The 16,976-nt window shown below is 58.6% G+C and overlaps 1 protein-coding gene across 4 annotated transcripts in view; it reads right to left on the bottom strand.

Moving 5' to 3' along the window:
• Positions 1 to 2,723: 2,723 nt before the first annotated feature.
• The window catches only part of KLHL26 (kelch-like family member 26), a 33,613-nt gene continuing 19,360 nt past the window's right edge, over positions 2,724 to 16,976 (bottom strand). The window contains exons 2-4 of one of the 4 annotated variants that reach the window (XM_011925819.1): positions 14,095 to 14,100; positions 8,601 to 8,778; positions 3,554 to 5,622 (exon numbers count right to left, since the gene is read on the bottom strand). In XM_011925819.1, coding sequence (XP_011781209.1) covers positions 4,041 to 5,618 — 1,578 coding nt within the window. In that variant the 5' untranslated portion in view covers positions 5,619 to 5,622; positions 8,601 to 8,778; positions 14,095 to 14,100 and the 3' untranslated portion in view covers positions 3,554 to 4,040. Of the gene's footprint in view, positions 5,623 to 8,600; positions 8,784 to 13,886; positions 13,985 to 14,094; positions 14,101 to 16,976 lie in introns of all 4 variants that reach the window. The other 3 variants (XM_011925818.1, XM_011925817.1, XM_011925821.1) reach the window with 3 other exon arrangements.

The raw sequence follows: 16,976 nt of genomic DNA, 5'->3' as shown, positions 1-16,976 counted from the left end.
CCGTCTCAAAAAAAAAAAAAAAATTGTTTGGTAGCTCACAGAAGTGATGAGAAGGCTGGAAAAACAGGCTGGAGTGCAGTGGTGCAATCACAGCTCCTTGCAGCCTAGAACTCCTGGGCTCAGGTGATCCTCCCACCTTCGCCTCCCCCAGTAGCTGGGACTACAGGCGTGCACCACCCTGACAAGCTTTTTCTTTTCTTTCTTTTTTTTTTTTTTGTAATGATAAGTTCTCACTATGTCACTCAGGGCTGGTCTTGAACTCCTGGACTCAAGCGATCCTCCCGCCTCAGCCTCCTGAAGCTCTGGGATTACAGGCATGAGCCACCACGCCCAACCTGAGTGTGCTCTCTTAACTTGCTCCTCCTGGCCACAAGATGGCTGCAGAAGCTCCTGGCATTGTGTCCTCATAAGAAGCAGTAAGGAAGGGAAGGGGGCAACAAGGCCTCTCTCCCCCTTGTCCAGAAACACCCGACCCCTTCAAGCTTGCTGGCCAGAGCTGGGAAACATGCCCAGATTGCAAACAACCCCAGCAAAAGGCATTGCCAAGAACGGCTCAGCTGAATCTTAACTCCGGAGGCTGGGCACATTGCTGCTGGGTTCTGATGGTGAGGAGGGAGGAATGGCTGCCCGGCTGGCCATCAGAATGAGAGTGACAGGAAGAGGAGAACGAAGCAGGGGCCTTGCTGGGGGTGGAGCACCGCTTGGTGTCCTCCTTTCCCCGGGGTGTGCACACAGAAGGTGCCCATGGCCGCTAGTGTGAAGAAGGCTGCCCTCACCTTCCCGCCCCAGCACCTCTCCTTTGTGCAGCAAACATTCGAGCTATGCCCTGTCTGTGCCAGGCTCTGTGTTAGGCACTGGGCAGCTGAGATCCACGGATGGGCGCCCCGAAGAAAAGCAGAACCTGAGGCTGCACCGTGCAAAGTGAATCTCCAGGGCCCGTGAGAACGGACGAGCTGGAGCTGCTTCCTCGGAGAGGGAGCCAGGGGCGGGTTTCCAAGCTGGCCAGGTCCGGGGCGGATTCCCACCTCACACGGCTCCCCAGAGGCCCCCTTGGCCCTCACTTGCTGAGAGGCCCCAGAAGTCACACTTGGCCTCCCTCTTGCGGGCCTGCATCTGACCGTCCCGAGAGACAGCGTTTTCCCACAGCCCGAGCCCAGGTGCGAGGGAGGCTCCTGCGGCCGGCGTCCAGGCCTCAGCGAGGAGGCAGGGCGTCTGGAAGTAGACAGGCTTCCCCCAGGCTCGGGGCGGTGCTGGGTTCCAGACCCCTTTGGGCTGCCAGGCAGAGTGGGCTACGGTGCTCCAGGGGTGCATGCACAGATATGTGTGTGTGTGCACGTGTGTGTGTGCATTTCACCGTGTGCGGGTGAGCATGTGAACACGCTGCAGTGTGTATGGGCGAGCATACATGTGCAGGCGTGCACGAGCACGACCATGTGAATGTGTGTGCTGCGGCATGCGTGTGCAGGTGTGTGCGTATGTGTGAGTGTGCGCAGGCGTATTCTGCCTTTCTCTGAAGGACACAAACGTTCACAAAGTGAAGATTCAAGCCAGTTTCTGCTAAATTAAAAACAGCTTTTTCGTGTTTAAAGTTTACAATACGAAAAATAATTTTCCTTTCTTGGGGGGATGCGGGGGGAGGCTGAGGGAGGGGCAGGGGGCCCCAAGAACATTCCATGAACCGGCCTAGACGGTTATGCACAATCGATCCGGTTAGATACAGCAGCACCCCCGCCCTGGGCCGGCGCCCCTGCCAGCTCGTTGGGGACAAGATGTTCTGAGGTGTGAGCTGATCTGGGGGACTTGTAGCTGGCAAAGCTTCTCACTGCCCCCTGAAGGGGCCATGCCTCCAGTGGGGAAGGGTTCTCTTTGAGGGAGCTCAGGTCGGGGGTGGGGCTGGAATGTTCTGGTAAGTCCTGAGGAACTCGCCTTTCGTTTTGATGCCCCTGACAGTGTGGGCTTCTTTTAGGTTCCCAACCATGTTCTTATTTTAGCACTGCCCACCCCCTCAGCCTCTAGTGTTACCCCAGCCCCGATGGCTGCCACACAGGAGCACCAGGCATGCGGGCGCAGCGACTTATGCACATCCAAGCGTGTGTGATATCCCAGGGCCTCCCCTCTAGGAAGGCCGTCCGGGAACATCAGGCTTTCTCTGCTAACCTGCAACTGGTAAGTGGCCTGCTCTGGGCAGCCCAGTTCATAGATTGGCCGGCCACGATGAGAGTAGGGGGCTGAAGGCTCTTCCAAAGTGCCAAGGTGGGCTGGGTATGGTGGCTCACGCCTGTAATCCCAGCACTTTAGGAGGCAGAGACAGGCAGATCACCTGAGGTCAGGAGTTCAAGGCCAGCCAGGCCAACATGGTGAAACCCCGTCTCCACTAAAAATACAAAAATTAGCCGGGTGTGGTGGTGTGCGTCTGTAATCCTGGCTACTTGGGAGGCTGAGGCAGGTGAATCGCTTGAACCCAGGAGGTGGAGGTTGCAGTGAGCCGAGATTGTGCCACTGCACTCCAGCCTGGGTGACAGAGCGAGGCTCCATCTCAAAAAGAAAAACAAAAACAAAAAAAACAACAAAAAACGCCAGGGTGAAAGTCCTGGTCACACTTCCTGCTGCCTCTGCACCCCTGAGCCAAAGCCCAGCCCCCTGCCAACTCCTCTGCAAGGCTGGAAAAGGCTGAGACGGGGGAGAGGAGCCCCCAGCCAGACACGCGGAGGACACACGAGGAATCTGTGACCAATCAAACCCAAGCCGCACAAGCTCAGTGCTGGGCCGGCTCCATCTCTTCACCATAACATTTTTATTAAATAAAGGGAAATATTAGGAGACGACGTCTGCTAAGATAGGAGGTTAATTCTCTACATGGTGAGTGGGTCACAGAGACAAGACATCAATCGTCTGTTAGCAGCAAGAGAGACACTTCAAGTTGCCCCGAGAGTACAAATCCCATCTATGAGACAGCAGTGCTGGCTTCTTTAAAAAAAAAAAAAAAAAAAGTAAAACCAATCAAAAATAAAAGGTTTAGAGGTTCACACATTGAAACAAACGTGGCCAGAGATGCCACAGAGCCCTTGAAGGGAAAGGCCTGATTGCCGGCTCGGTAGCAATGTTGACCCAAAAATAGGGCAGGTTGGGGAGTGGTGGGGCGTGGAGGGATGGAAAGGAGGGAGGAGAATAAAGACACCCCACCAGACCTGCGGGAAGCAACACTGTGGGATTCTGAAGTTAGCATCCCCCTCCAGTTGTGGGAAGGGGACCGCCCAGCCAACAGGGCAAATGTAGAGAGCCAGGATGTCTCAACCAGTTAAGGCCCCACAAGATGCCTAGTGCCAAATGGAAGGTCCAAGGCCTGTAAAGACCGTTTCTAGGAGTTGATATGGTTTTTCCTCCGGAAAGCAGATGAAGACAGAAACTGAGGCATGACCAGGGCCTCCCCTCAGCAGCTTGGAATGGGGGAAGGAGGGTACCCCAGAGGAGGCAGACACGTGCCCTCGTCCTCCACCCACTCCAAACCAGGGGCTTCTAAGCTGCCTCTCACTGCTCCTGGAAGTCCGTGTGTTATGGAGGTTTCTGGTGAGTTTATTTTAAAAACACGCGCGCAGGAGACTTGGAAGGAGGGTGAGTCATATACCACTGACTTTGGGTTCAATGCTGATGAGCTCACATCTGAATGCCTGAAATTGTGAGGCTGGGAGGCGGCAGAGAAGTGAGATGGAGCTGCACAGGGACCCCCTGGAGACCTGAGATTCCACCCGCCAGCCCGCGGACACTTGGGGGTGGGGGGCAGGCGAGGAAACCAGCCCGGGGACAAATTTGCTGCCACCACGTCTGACGCTTGGCGGGCAGGCTCCCTCGAATGGACTTAGAGCCAGGATCTGCTTTGGGAAGGAGGGAGGGACCCCTGGGAGGGGGGCCTATCAACCCAGCAGGCCCCTCAAGGGCAGCCCGGGCGAAGGAGGGGGCACTGGGGTTCTCAGGCAGACGTGCACTCGCCAAGCCCCACTTGGAAACATGCGGTCAGGCCAGGGTCCCAGGGGTGTTGGGGGCTACCTCCTGGTCCCGGCCCGGGGCAGCAGGACAGGGGCACAGGCTATGCCCGCGAAGGACTCCGGGAAGTGCAGGTCCCGCTCCCACTCATCAGTGTCCGTGTTGTACACCTGTACGATGCCCGTGACGTTGTTGAGCCGCCAGTTGTAGCCCCCTACGATGTAGATCTTCCTCTCCAGCAGGCAGCAGCCGGCCTCTGACTGGCCAGCCCGCATGGGGCTGACGCTGGTCCACTGGTCAGTCTCCGGCACATAGTACTCCACAGCCAACACGTCGAAGCAGCGGTCCACGTGGTCCATGCGGCCCCCAAGGGCATAGATGCGGCCACCGGCGCCCACCATGGCGTGCAGCACGCGGGGCTCGCTCATGGGCGCCTTGAACTCCCACTGGTCAGCCACGGGGTCGTAGCAGTGCAGGGCCTTCTTGTCCTCCACCGAGATCCCGTAGCCACCCGAGATGTAGAGGCGGCCCCCTGAGGCGGCCCCAGCGTGGCCCCAGGTACGGCGCTTCAGGGAGCAGGCGTAGCCCCACTCGTTGCGCCGGGGGCAGTACCGCTCCACGGAGGCCAGGCTGCCGGCCCGGTTGCGGCCGCCCGTGGCATACACCATGCCGCACAGCACGTTCAGCTGGAACTGGATGCGGCTCTCCTGCATGGCCTGCAGGCGCAGCCAGCGGTTCAGGTGGGGGTCGTAGCGGTAGCAGGAGTCCACCGCGCCCTCGCCGCTGCGGTACTGCAGGTGCTGGCCCCCGGCCACGTACACGAAATTGTCCAGCACAGCCACGCACGTGTGGCTACAGCCTACCTCCATCTCCGTGAGCTCACGGAAGTGGCGGGCGCCTGGCTCAGGCAGCTGGTAGACCTTGCTGCTGACGGAGCGGTCGCTGTCGGTGTAGGGTGTGCCGCCGAAGGTGACCAGCGAGGGCACATCCGAGCGCACGGCGGTGCGTGGAGACTGCATCTCGTGCTGCCGGAAGGGCAGCACCTGGTAGTTGAAGGCCTCCAGCAGGTACTGGCGGCACAGCACGTCCTCCACCATGATGTCCAGCGTCTGCACGCTGTCCACCAGCTCAGACGACTGCATGAGTGGGAAGCGGATGTGGCAGAGCACATGGCTGGCGCGCGGCCGACGGGCCGGGTCATGCTGCAGCCAGCGGACGGCCGCGCGAAACAGGTCGATCTCTGCGCAGCTCTGCAGCCGGTTGCTCTGCAGGAAGAAGACCAGGCGCTCCAGCGGCAGGCGCAGGAAGTCCTCCTCCTCGGCGATCTGCAGGAAGTGCCGGAAGGTGAAGGCATCCACTGACTCCCGAAGCGAGGCCAGACTGAAGGTGGTGGCCATCTGGCCAATGTTGAGGCAGGTCTCCACGCTCATGGCCGCCTTCAGGAACTCCTCGCACAGCTCCACCACGGGCAGCATCTGTAAGAACACAGCCGCGCCCAGCACGTCCTGCACACAGTCCAGGTCCAGGGTCACCTCGGCGCTGTAGGCAAAGTCGATGATGTGCCGCAGGCCACGGGCTGACACGCCCTTCAGCTCGATGACATCCTGGCTTGCCTCCCGCATGCCTCCGGTGAACATGGCCCTGGAGGGCAGAAACACAGTGTGTGGCTCACAGTGGCTGAGGTGTGTTATGGCCAGCCAGGAATGATCTGGCCTGGGGAACAGTGGCCCCGGGACACAGAATGCAGGGCACAGCCAGCAAGAGGAAAGTAGGCGGACTGCTCATTAAAAACATGCAAAGGGGCCAGGCGCGGTGGCTCAGGCCTGTAATCCCAGGACTTTGGGAGGCCGAGGCAGGCGAATCACGAGGCGAGGAGATCGAGATCATCCTGGCTAACAAGGTGAAACCCCATCTCTACTAAAAATACAAAAAATTAGCCGGGCGTGGTGGCAGGCACCTGTAGTCCCAGCTACTCCGGAGGCTGAGGCAGGAGAATGCTGTGAACCCAGGAGGCGGAGCTTGCAGTGAGCTGAGATCAGGGCACTGTACTCCAGGCTGGGAGACAGAGCAAGAGTCAGTCTCAAAACAAACAAACAAACAAACAAAAAATATGCAAAGGCTGGGCGCAGTGGCTCACGCCTGTAATCCTAGCACTTTGGGAGGCCGAGGTGGGTGGATCACCTGATGTCAGGAGTTCAAGACCAGCTTGGCCAACAGGGTGAAACCCCGTTTCTACTAAAAATACAAAAAATTTGCCGGGCATGGTGGTGGGCACCTGTAAACCCAGCTACTCGGGAGGCTGAGGCAGGAGAATTGCGTGAACCCAGAAGGCGGAGGTTGCAGTGAGCCGAGATCATGCCTCTGCAGTCCAGCCTGGGCGACAACAGTGAAACTCTGTCTCAAACAAACAAAACATGGAAAAAAAAAAAAAAAAGGTCTTGAATCCCACCCAAGCCATGCATCTTCCTATAAACAGCAACTCCCTGCTTGGCCCCTCTGCAGGGAGCCCTTCCCCTGCCCCTTCATGACTAGTTCGTGACTCTGCTGGAGCTACAGGAGTGGTGGCCCGGGTCTGCCTCACCCACAAGGTGCCTAGCAGGGGGGCAGTTGGAGGGGCCAGGTATGGCAGTGCAGGATGAGTACACACCCTGTGGCTCTGGGGACAGATGCAGCCCCACCTGACACCTGAGCTCAGGAGCTGCAAGGCCAGTGCTCTGGAGGTGCCATGCACCACAGTTCAGCCCTCACCTGCTCACTGACCTAAGCAGGCAGCTCTGACGTGCCCAGCCCGAGTCTCAACAACCATCATGTGAAGAGGGGAAGGTAATGAGGGTCCCCAGGAATGGATGCCCCACCAGGAGGCTGTGCTAGGGTGACTGCTGTCTCCAGAGACAGGCTCAGGTGGTCGGGGAAGTGCCTCCCACCCAACAGCTGTGTCCCTAGCCTCCACTGAGACCCCAGCTCCGCCTTTGTACTGCTCTGCTCTGCAAGGCAGAACATGAGAGGGGGAGGTGACACAGGCCCCCGTGAGGGAGGGCAGTGGGGAGGCACAGGGTTTTAGGTCACAGTTACCCTACAGCATTTAGGGTGTTCCCCAGCAGAAGAGGGAAGAGCATCCCAGCTCCAGGGGAACGGGTGGTTCCTTCCAGGAGGTGCACTGGCATGGCATAGCAACTCTCATTCTGGTCGGTGCACCTCCCCTGATAGCTGTCTGAGGAGGATGGAACATCCCTTGTGCATTTTGACCCACAGAGGACTGTCCCCTAGTCTTGCGCCTCATGTGAGCCAGGTTCAGGGCTACAGGGGCAAAGACAGCTACCAGGGCGCTGTCTCTGGGCTGCCCACTGACATCTGCCCAACGAGCCGCTCTTCAGCATCTCTGAGAGGTCCAGGAGCAGTAACTATACTGCCAGCAATCCAGACCCTGCCCCGCTTGTCCCCATGGGTCCCCACTGGCCCTTGGGCATGATATGATGAAGGCAGAGGCGGTTGCGGGCGACAGGAGGGAGCTTTGCCTTTTAAGGTCTCGCTGGCTGTAGTGCCAGCACAGGGGAGCCTTTAAAGGGCATGGCTGGCTGGCTGGCCCACCCGTCCCCAAATCCAGAATAAAAATAGAAGCGGCGCCCCAGTTGGCTCAGCTGCTGCAGCCCCCACAACAGCCTCATTGAGCCCATGGGGCAGGCAGCCCAGGCCTCGGGGAACGTGCGACTTAGTGGCACACCTGGGCTATGGCCTGGGAACTGCCCCAGGGCGGCCCAGCTCTCTTTGGCAGGGTCACTGCCTGGCAGGAAGGAGGCTCACTTGCTGGTCACCCAGGGAGGGAGATCACCCAGCCCTGCAACAGCCCCCAGCTGGTGAGGAAGATGCACCCCCCACTCCACAGCCCTGTTCTGTGGTGCTCTCACTTCTGGCCTGGCCATGGCACAGGGACAGACAGACCCACGTGCCTGCCATGGCCCCTTCTGTCACATGGGGGAAGTGTCCACAGCTCAGGACGACAGGCAGGAGAACTCATTCGGGCCTCAGACAGAGCCTGGGACACGGTGTTGGCAGACACAGGGTCCCTCAGCCCTTGATGCCCCTCCAGTCCCTCAGCTGTCCTGCTCCAGGTGTCCTGAGGAGATGCCCTGATGGTAGGGGCTTGTGCCCGTTTCACTCTCTCATCCCTGCTGGATCCCAAGGCCTAGAATAGTGCCTGGCATACCGCAGGCATCAAGTAGAGACAGATTGGGCCAGGCGCGGTGACTCACGCCTATAATTCCAGCACTTTGGGAGGCAGAGGCAGGCGGATCATGAGGTCAGGAGATTGAGACCATCCTGGCGAACATGGTGAAACCCCGTCTTTACTAAAAACACAAAAAAATTAGCCGGCCGTGGTGGCAGGCGCCTGTAGTCCCAGCTACTCGGGAGGCTGAGGCAGGAGAATGGCGTGAGCCCGGGAGGCGGAGCTTGCAGTAAGCTGAGATCCGGCCACTGCACTCCAGTCACTCCAGTCTGGGCGACAGAGCGAGACTCCGCCTCAAATAAAAAAAAAAAAAGAAAAGAAAGTGGGTGCCATCTGCCCTGTCCCTGTCCCCACAGGCAGCTACCCCTTCCAGCTGCCCAGGGCCAGCGCTTACCTGAAGTAGTCGCTGCAGGCGGCCAGGACAACCCTGTGTGCAGGAAAGGCCTCTCTGTTGATGGTCAGCACAACATCGAGGAGCTGGCCCTGGGCGCGGAGGGTGGCCAGGCCCTGCAGGAGGCTGGTGCTGTGGCTGGGTGCCGAGAAGGTACACTTGAGGGCCCCGTTCTTGTCCGCTGTGCTGTGGGGAGAGCAGAGGTGGGGACACAGCCCAGAGGTTCACACATACACTACGACCTTGAACACAACACTCAGTGCAAGAAGCCAGACACAAAAGGCCGCACTGCATATGACTCCGCCGACGCAAAATGTCCAGAACAGGCAAATCGGCAGAGACAGGAAGCAGATGGTGCCACCAAGGGCTAGAGGAGGGGAGGGGCGAGTGACTGCTGATGGGGTGGGGTCTCCTTTTGGAGGGATGAAAATGTTCTGGAACTAGACAGAGGTGGTGTTTGCACACCACTGTGAATTTACTAAATGCCACTGAATTGTCCACTTTAAGACAGTTTTATGCCATGTGAATTTCACTTCAATAAAAAAAACCAAAGGACACATGGAGCCTTCTTGAGTCCTCTGCAAGCGCCACTACAGCCTCTCGCAACCCAGAGTATACGAGCCCTCTGTGGTCCAGCCCCCACTGCCCCTACTGCCCCCTTGTCCCCTCTTCTCCAGCCCCACCAACCCTTTGCAATTTCATTTGGGAAAACTGTTGAACAGATCAATGAACGAATAGCTTAGGAGCCATTAACACACCACTTCTTCCTCAGAACACAACAGGGGGTGGACCCTGGTGCCACCTCCAGGGTCAGTTCCCTCCAAGACCCTCACCCCCACTAGGCTGAGGCACCCTGCTGTGTCCTCGTGGCCTCTGCCCTCTGGAATTTGCTCTCCCATTCCTGGGACCCACGCCTGCCCGTAAGCGAGGACCAGGAATGTGGGCACTGATCTTTCCAAGAAAGCGGGAGGAGACGGAAGGCTCCTTGGCCCCACTGCCAGCCAGCCCCAAAACCACAGTGGGCATTAAAGAGCCAATGTCGGCTGGGTGCGGTGGCTCAAGCCTGTAATCCCGGCACTTGGGGAGGCCGAGACGGGCGGATCACGAGGTCAGGAGATCGAGACCATCCTGGCTAACACAGTGAAACCCCGTCTCTACTAAAAATACAAAAAATTAGCCGGGCGTGGTGGCGGGCGCCTGTAGTCCCAGCTACTCGGAGGCTGAGGCGGGAGAATGGCAGGAACCCGGGAAGCAGAGCTTGCAGTGAGCTGAGATCTGGCCACTGTACTCCAGCCTGGGCGACACAGCGAGACGCCGTCTCAAAAAAAAACAAAAAACAAAAACAAAAAAAAAAAGAGCTAACGTCAAACACAGGGTGCGCAGTGGGCATTCAGTCAACATAGCAGCTGCCACCAGAGGGCTCTGACCTCCCCCTCAGGCCACCCTTCCAGAGACCCTTGGGAAAGGGTGGGTGACCAAGACAAATTGCTGGGGAGAGGGGCTGAAGGGCCAGGCGCTGACCACAGGCCTGCAAGGCACTGCAGGCAGAGAAGTTGCCCAAGCCCTATCCCTGCCTGCAAGGCGCTCCATGTCCTAGAGGGTGGGGACACAGCACAGAGGACCCAGTGTGGGGCCTGTGCTCAGTGGAAAGCCTTTGAGTCCCTGGGGAGGCAGGACATATGCTACTCAGAGCCCAATGCCATGGTCATCTGGGCTGGCCAGGAATGCTGCGGTGTTTGCTGCGGAGGGTAGGGCAAGCCTTCTGAAAGCTGAGGAGGGCAGGGAAGGAAAGGGGTCCAGATGTATCCTGAGACTCTGGCTTGTCCCCATGGCCTTTCCCCTGCCAAGTGGAGGGGACACTCACCTTAACTCCTCCCTTCCTCCCCTCCCCACACATCTGCCCCAATCGCACTTGACCAGGCTGCTGCGGTGAGCCAAGCCTCGGCTCTTTTTTCCCTAGACCCATGACAGATCCACAGTTCTGAGGCTTGTGAGGAGCATGTCGCAGGCTCATGGGCTGCCCTCCCCTGTCCAGCCCCCCCAACAGGGGTCCAGCACCTGCCTGGACATCTCCAGGGGCAGGGTCTTGTTGCTTCCCATGAATGCCACGCCCTCTCACCGACACCCTGCGACAGGTGTCCAGGCTGCCTGGGGCCAAAGTCGCATCCTGCACGTGCCTCTGAGGACCCTCAAGGTGACCATGTCTCTCCTTGTCCCCAGCTTGCCTCACTGGCTTTGCCAACTCCTCTTCCCTGCCCATGCGTGCAGGGATGCAGCATGAATGAGACAAAGTAGGCTCCGTCCTCATGGGCATCTGGTCCAGGCAACGGGAACCAAAAGGGGTCAGATCACCCAGAATCAACTTCCTGTTGCAGCTGTGGCAAGGGTTGTGCCATTGGGCTCCAGGTGACTCCTGCAGTCTTTCTGTGGACACTTTTGTCTCCCAGAAGTATGCATGGGCCTTGCCAGCCTTTGCCATTTTGCTTTTGTTCTGGTTTTTCCTTAAAAGTTCAAGGAGATTTTGGGGGAGGGATGGGAGGACTTCTTGTGCCTCCTCTAAAGCCCGTGGAGGCAGGTGTGCATGTGTACATTTTCATCAGAGGAAATGCGTCGCACTGGGGCAAGTTCATCATGGGGCCACTCAGTTCTTAGGAGCATATTTACCATGCTTCTCCATATATAAAGAGCATCAAGAAATCAATACAAATTAGCCAGGCATGCTGGCGTGAGCCTGTGGTCCCAGCTACTTGGGAGGCTGAGGTGGGAGGATCACTTGAGCTCAGGAGGTGGAGGCTGCAGTGAGCCATGTTTGTGCCACTGCACTCCAGCCTGGGTGACAGAGTGAGATCGAAAGATGCATAAAGAATGTGGGCTGATGGTTCCCAGGAAAGCAAGCAGAGCTGGCTGGAAGGATGTAAGAGTCAGCCTCGCTTGCAGTCTTCCAGGGAAGCACACTCGTCGGGGGTTTATTTATTTTTATTTATTTATTTATTTATTGAGACGGAGTCTGGCTCTGTCGCCCAGGCTGGAGTGCAGTGGCCGGATCTCAGCTCACTGCAAGCTCCATCTCCCGGGTTTACGCCATTCTCCTGCCTCAGCCTCCCAAGTAGCTGGGACAACAGGCGCCCACCACCTCGCCCGGCTAGTTTTTTGTATTTTTTTTTAGTAGAGACGGGGTTTCAACGTGTTAGCCAGGATGGTCTCGATCTTCTGACCTTGTGATCCGCCCATCTCGGCCTCCCAAAGTGCTGGGATTACAGGCTTGAGCCACCGCGCCCGGCCTCGTCGGGGGTTTATGAAGCAAGGTGACCCCCGGGAAGTCAGCTGGGTAGACCCAGCAATACTCTAAAGGTTCATGTCCTTTACCCAACAACTCTATATCTGAAACTTACCCAAATACAGTCTCTAGGGCACACAGACAAGAAATAAGCTAACCACCCTTAAAGGAGATACACAGAATCACAGCACCTTCCAAGAGAGGGCTGCCCTATAGCTGGGTGAGGAGGCCGACACATCCTGGGAAGATGTCGCATCCAGGGCTGCAGGAGGAAGGAAGAGGCAGAGTGCACACAGTGGGATGCTATTTGGGCTCCAAGTGCCACACATATGCATCTGCCCATGAGTGCACAGAACATACCTGGAGAACTGAGAAGCTGGACAGAGAGAACCTCCCTCTGGGGAGGAGAGGGGCCGCTGCCCTGCCCCCTGCTGTTCTGATGACTGAGGAACAGGAAACCAGGGAGGTGGGCCGGTGTTCCAAGCATGGGATCTCTGGGTTCCCCCAGCAAGCGGAGAGGGTGTCCAGAACCCAGAAGGCAAGATCAGTTCAGCTGGCTGGCAGGGCATCTCAGAGCAGACATCAGGGGCCAGCAGTCTGGGCCAAGCCAGCTCTGGTTAGTAGGAACTCAGCAGTCACTCAACCACCCAGGCCTCAGCTACAAAGCAGGGGCAAATGACCATCCAGCTCCCCAGCCCCGGGGACACTGGAGGATGAGATGAGCAAATGCAGAGCCCTGGGACCCAGGCTGCCACCAGCACGTGACGACTACACACTCGGAGAATTTGGATGCTCCCATCTGGAAGTTAGGACACCCCAGGCCCAGAAAGCAGGGTGAGGCCCGTTCACTGCTGGCTACAGGGCTCAGGGCCCACACTGGACCAAAGAGGGGAGGAAGCAGCTTGTCCTCCCCAGGCCGCCTCCTCGTGCCCTGGTGATGCCTGACGCGTTCCACATGCCTGTTTCCTTCCTCTCATCTTAGGGATGGGACAACTGTCCCTGAGGCCCCTGACGTCATCCTCACTGCCGCCCCTATGAAGCCAAACCCACCCCGCTGCAGCCCCTCCTGGGGAACTCAGGGAGGGAGGAAGCCAGTAGGGGCAGGAGTCCCCCAGCCTGGACGGAGAAGCGAGACGCAGCCTGGGCGGAGGTGGGCAGGCGGAGGAGGAGGGAGGGCTGGGGCCAGGGCTGATGACTAAGGTCCTCTCCAGCCGGCCACTGGGAGGAGGGGAAGGACCCATTACTCAGGCCGGTCCAGACAGGGGGCGGCCGGCACGACGGGGCCACAGGCCCCCAGGAAGGCGGTGGCCCTGAGCTGGTCCGAGTCTCCAGACGGCCACTCAAGTCACGGTCACCCGCACGTGAGTCATCGGAGCCAATGCGTCAGCAGCCCCAGCCAGGGCCGTCTCAGGAGGCCATTGCTGCCCGCCCTGGCTGCACCCTCTGCCCGAATCTGGCCTCTGAGTGGCCACACGCCCCCGCTACAGGCCTGGCCCAGGCTGGGGGCCATTCTGACACCCACTTGCCGCTGGATCCCCTAAGCAATGTCATCGGGCACCCTAGCCAGGCCCAGGCCTGTGCTGGACCCGAGGACACGCCCAGGTCTGCCCTGGCGACACCACCCCTGCTTCTCTCAGATGTCCTGGTGCAGGGTTGTGCTGGGGCTGACGTCCACGGAGCCCGGGTCGGGTAAACTCCCCCAGGTGGACCGCCTATTATGGGATTCCCAAGATCTCCAAGGGTTGCCCTGGGACCACCTGCTCGCTACTGACACACTCTATGGAGGCTCCTTCCCTCCCCATATTGGTCCTTCGTGGGGCCCTCGAACCCTTGCCTGAGAGTCTGCTCTGGGAGAACCCAGCCCGAGGCAGGATGGCCACGTGGGGGAGGTCACAGGAAGCTCAGAGTTGCAGGGGCTGCGGCCAGGCGCCCTAGTGATGAAGCCTCGTGGGAGGATTAGGAGCAGCGGGAGGTGGGGGCTGCCTCGGGAGCCAACAGTGAGGGGCACGCACCTGTCAGGGCAGGCGCCCCTCCTCTGGCCCCGGGCTGGCCTCATCTCCATGGTCGGCTTCCCAATACACGAGGAGCAATCCAAAGCCCCAGAACGGTTCTTTTCATTGGAATGTCCAGAAAAGAAAAAAAAAGGCAAGAACAAGAAAGAATTTCATGGAAACATTTCTTTGGGGTTTTGTAAAATCCTTTCCCACCCCCACGCGGAGCCCAGTGCTTGGGCCAGAACGGAGCCTGCCGGCATTGCCCCTGACAGGCGGTTCTGACGCGCAAAGTCCCTCACTTCCCCTCAAAGAGGAGAGCACTTCCACTTTCAAAGCCAATTTTGGTTTTATTGTCCATGTGGCTCGAAGGAGCGCAGCAGCACAGCACAGCTGGTTGGCTCCCACCCCGGCTGATGCGATGCCGCCCCAGGGTCCCGGTGCATGGTTGGGGAAGAGTCTGTACTTCAGGGGACAGCAGGGGACATCAGGGCTGGCTGAGAAGCCACTGCCCACTCTCTAGCCTCTCTCCCAGCCAGTCCCAGGCAGGCAACTGGACCAAGACCATCCTGAGAGCTTTGTCTGAGATCCAGCAAGAGAGGGAAACAGAGGCTCGGAGAGAGAGTGACAGAGACTGAGAGACAGGGGACAGAGATCCAGAGGGGAACTGGGACCCAGAGAAAGAAAAACAGAACCTGGAGAGAAGGGGACAGAGACCCAGAGAGAGAGAAACAGATTCAGAGATAAAGGGACAGAGACTTAGAGGGCACAGAGACCCAGAGGGGAACAGGGACCCAGAGAAAGGTAGACAGACAGAGACCCAGAGAGAGGGGGACAGGGACCCAGAGACAAGGAGACAGACAGAGACCCACAAAGAGGGGGACAGAGACCCAGAGAGAGGGAGACAGAGACCCAGGGAGAGAGGGAGACAGAGACCCAGAGAGAGGGAGAGGGAGAGACAGAGGCCCAACAAGAGTAGGAGAAAGAGACCCAGAGAGAGAGGAAGACAGAGACCTAGACACAGGGAGACAGGGCGAAAGAGACCCAGAGAGAGGAAGAGACCCAGAGAGAGGGAGAGGGAGAGAGAGACCCAGAGAGAGGGAGAGGGAGAGGGAAACACAGAGAGAGGGAGACAGAGATGGAGAGAGACAGAGACCCAGAGGGAGAGGGAGAGACAGAGACCCAGCAAGAGGGGGAGAAAAATACCCAGGGAGAGAGGAAGACAGAGACCCAGAGAGAGGGAGAGGGAGAGAGAGACCCAGAGAGAGAGGAAGACAGAGACCCAGAGGCAGGGAGACAGAGACCCAGAGAGAAGGAGACAGAGACCGAGAGAGAGAGAGAGAGAGAGAGAGAGAGAGAGGAACAGAGAGCCAGTGAAAGGAGGGGAAGCAGAGATGGTGGCAGGGGTGGGGATGACAGCAACCTGGCAGTGTGGGAGGTGGTGTGGGGCTTGGGTGCCAGAGCTGTGGGGGGCCTGGAGTCCCACTACCAACCTCTCAGCCTCACAGCCACCACCCTGCTCTCCAACCACACTGACACCTTCTCTCATGACCCTTCCCACCCACTCTGACCTCACCAAGCAGGCACAGGTCTTCACACGCAGCCTCACAAATCCCCAGCAGCCGGGGAGGTCACAGGCTCAGTATCCTTCTCCAAGATGAGAACACCTCGGCCCAGCGTACCCCCGCCCTCCCCCCCACCCCTGGCCATCAGCAGCTGCAGTCCTCGCTGGCTCTTGGGCACGTGCCTCGAGGGTAAAAGGTACAGAGAGGCAGGGTCCCACCCGTTCCACAAAGGCAGCTCCCCCAGCACTGTTGCCATGGTGACCACAATGTTTCACCGCACTGGGGACTGCTCCCAGCCCACAGGATGGAGTCGCTGGGTTCTGGCACCTCATGCTGGCCCTCAAACACTCCGGCCCCCACACTCACGTCAGCAAGCTTTCCCATGGGACAGTTCAGAGGCCCCTGAGGCTGGACCTGCCCTGCTTCTCCCCCAGACTGCCCAAGGCTACTTCCTGGGGTTATCCCTCCTGATAAGGCGCCACCCCTTCCAAGGCACCTGCTGTTCTCTGCCTCCCTGGGTTCCCGTGGGAGTGGAGGAAAGATAACGGCTTCTGGATGGACAAGCGGGAGAGCCGAGGAGTGGGTGCAGGGCCCCACCGCAGTGTCCCAGCAGGCCAGGACATTCAGCCACTGACAGACCCAGAGACTGGAACAGAGGGACAGAGATGGGGAGACAGAGACCCAGAAACAGAGGGACAGAGACACAGAGATGGAGACAGAGACACAGCGACAGAGACAAAGAGAGACCCAGAGACAGAGACACAGAGACAGGGAGACAGAGACCCAGATATGGAGACACAGAGACTCAGAAACACAGAGACTCAGAGACAGGGAGACACAGACGCAGGGACAGGGAGACAGAGACCCAGAGACGGAGACACAGAGACTCAGAGATAGGGAGACACAGACCCAGAGACAGGGAGACAGAGACTCCAACCACACTGATACCTTCTCTCATAACAGAGACAGGGAGACACAGACCCAGAGACAGAGGGACAGAGACCCAGGGACAGGGAGACAGAGACCCAGAGACAGAGGGACAGAGACCCAGGGACAGGGAGACAGAGACCCAAGACAGAGGGACAGAGACCCAGAGAAAGGGAGACAGAGGGACAGAGACAGAGACCCAGAGACAGAGGGACAGAGACCCAGGGACAGGGAGACAGAGACCCAGAGACAGAGGGACAGAGACCCAGGGACAGGGAGACAGAGACCCAGAGACAGAGGGACAGAGACCCAGAGAAAGGGAGACAGAGGGACAGAGACAGAGGGACAGAGATGCAGAAACACAGAGACCCAGAGACAGAGACACAGAGACAGAAGGACAGAGACCCAGAGACAGGGAGACAGAGACTGCAGCTCAGGGGCCGCCAGGGCACAGCTGTCTGTCTCCCTCCTGCTTGACATGCTGGTTTTCTCCGATATCCTCACGAATCATTTCGAACAGGAACCCCGCACTCCCACTCTGTGCTGGGAGGGCAGGCGTGCTGGGCAGGCCAGGCAGAGTCAAAGCCACCCTAACCTCGCAGCCTCCCCACCCACCCAC

The sequence above is a fragment of the Colobus angolensis genome, unplaced genomic scaffold (genome assembly GCF_000951035.1).
Source record: "Colobus angolensis palliatus isolate OR3802 unplaced genomic scaffold, Cang.pa_1.0 Scaffold66, whole genome shotgun sequence".
NCBI classification, from domain to species: Eukaryota; Metazoa; Chordata; class Mammalia; order Primates; family Cercopithecidae; genus Colobus; species Colobus angolensis.
The sequence above is the reverse complement of the archived record's forward strand: the minus strand, read 5'-3'. Positions and strand labels throughout refer to the sequence as shown.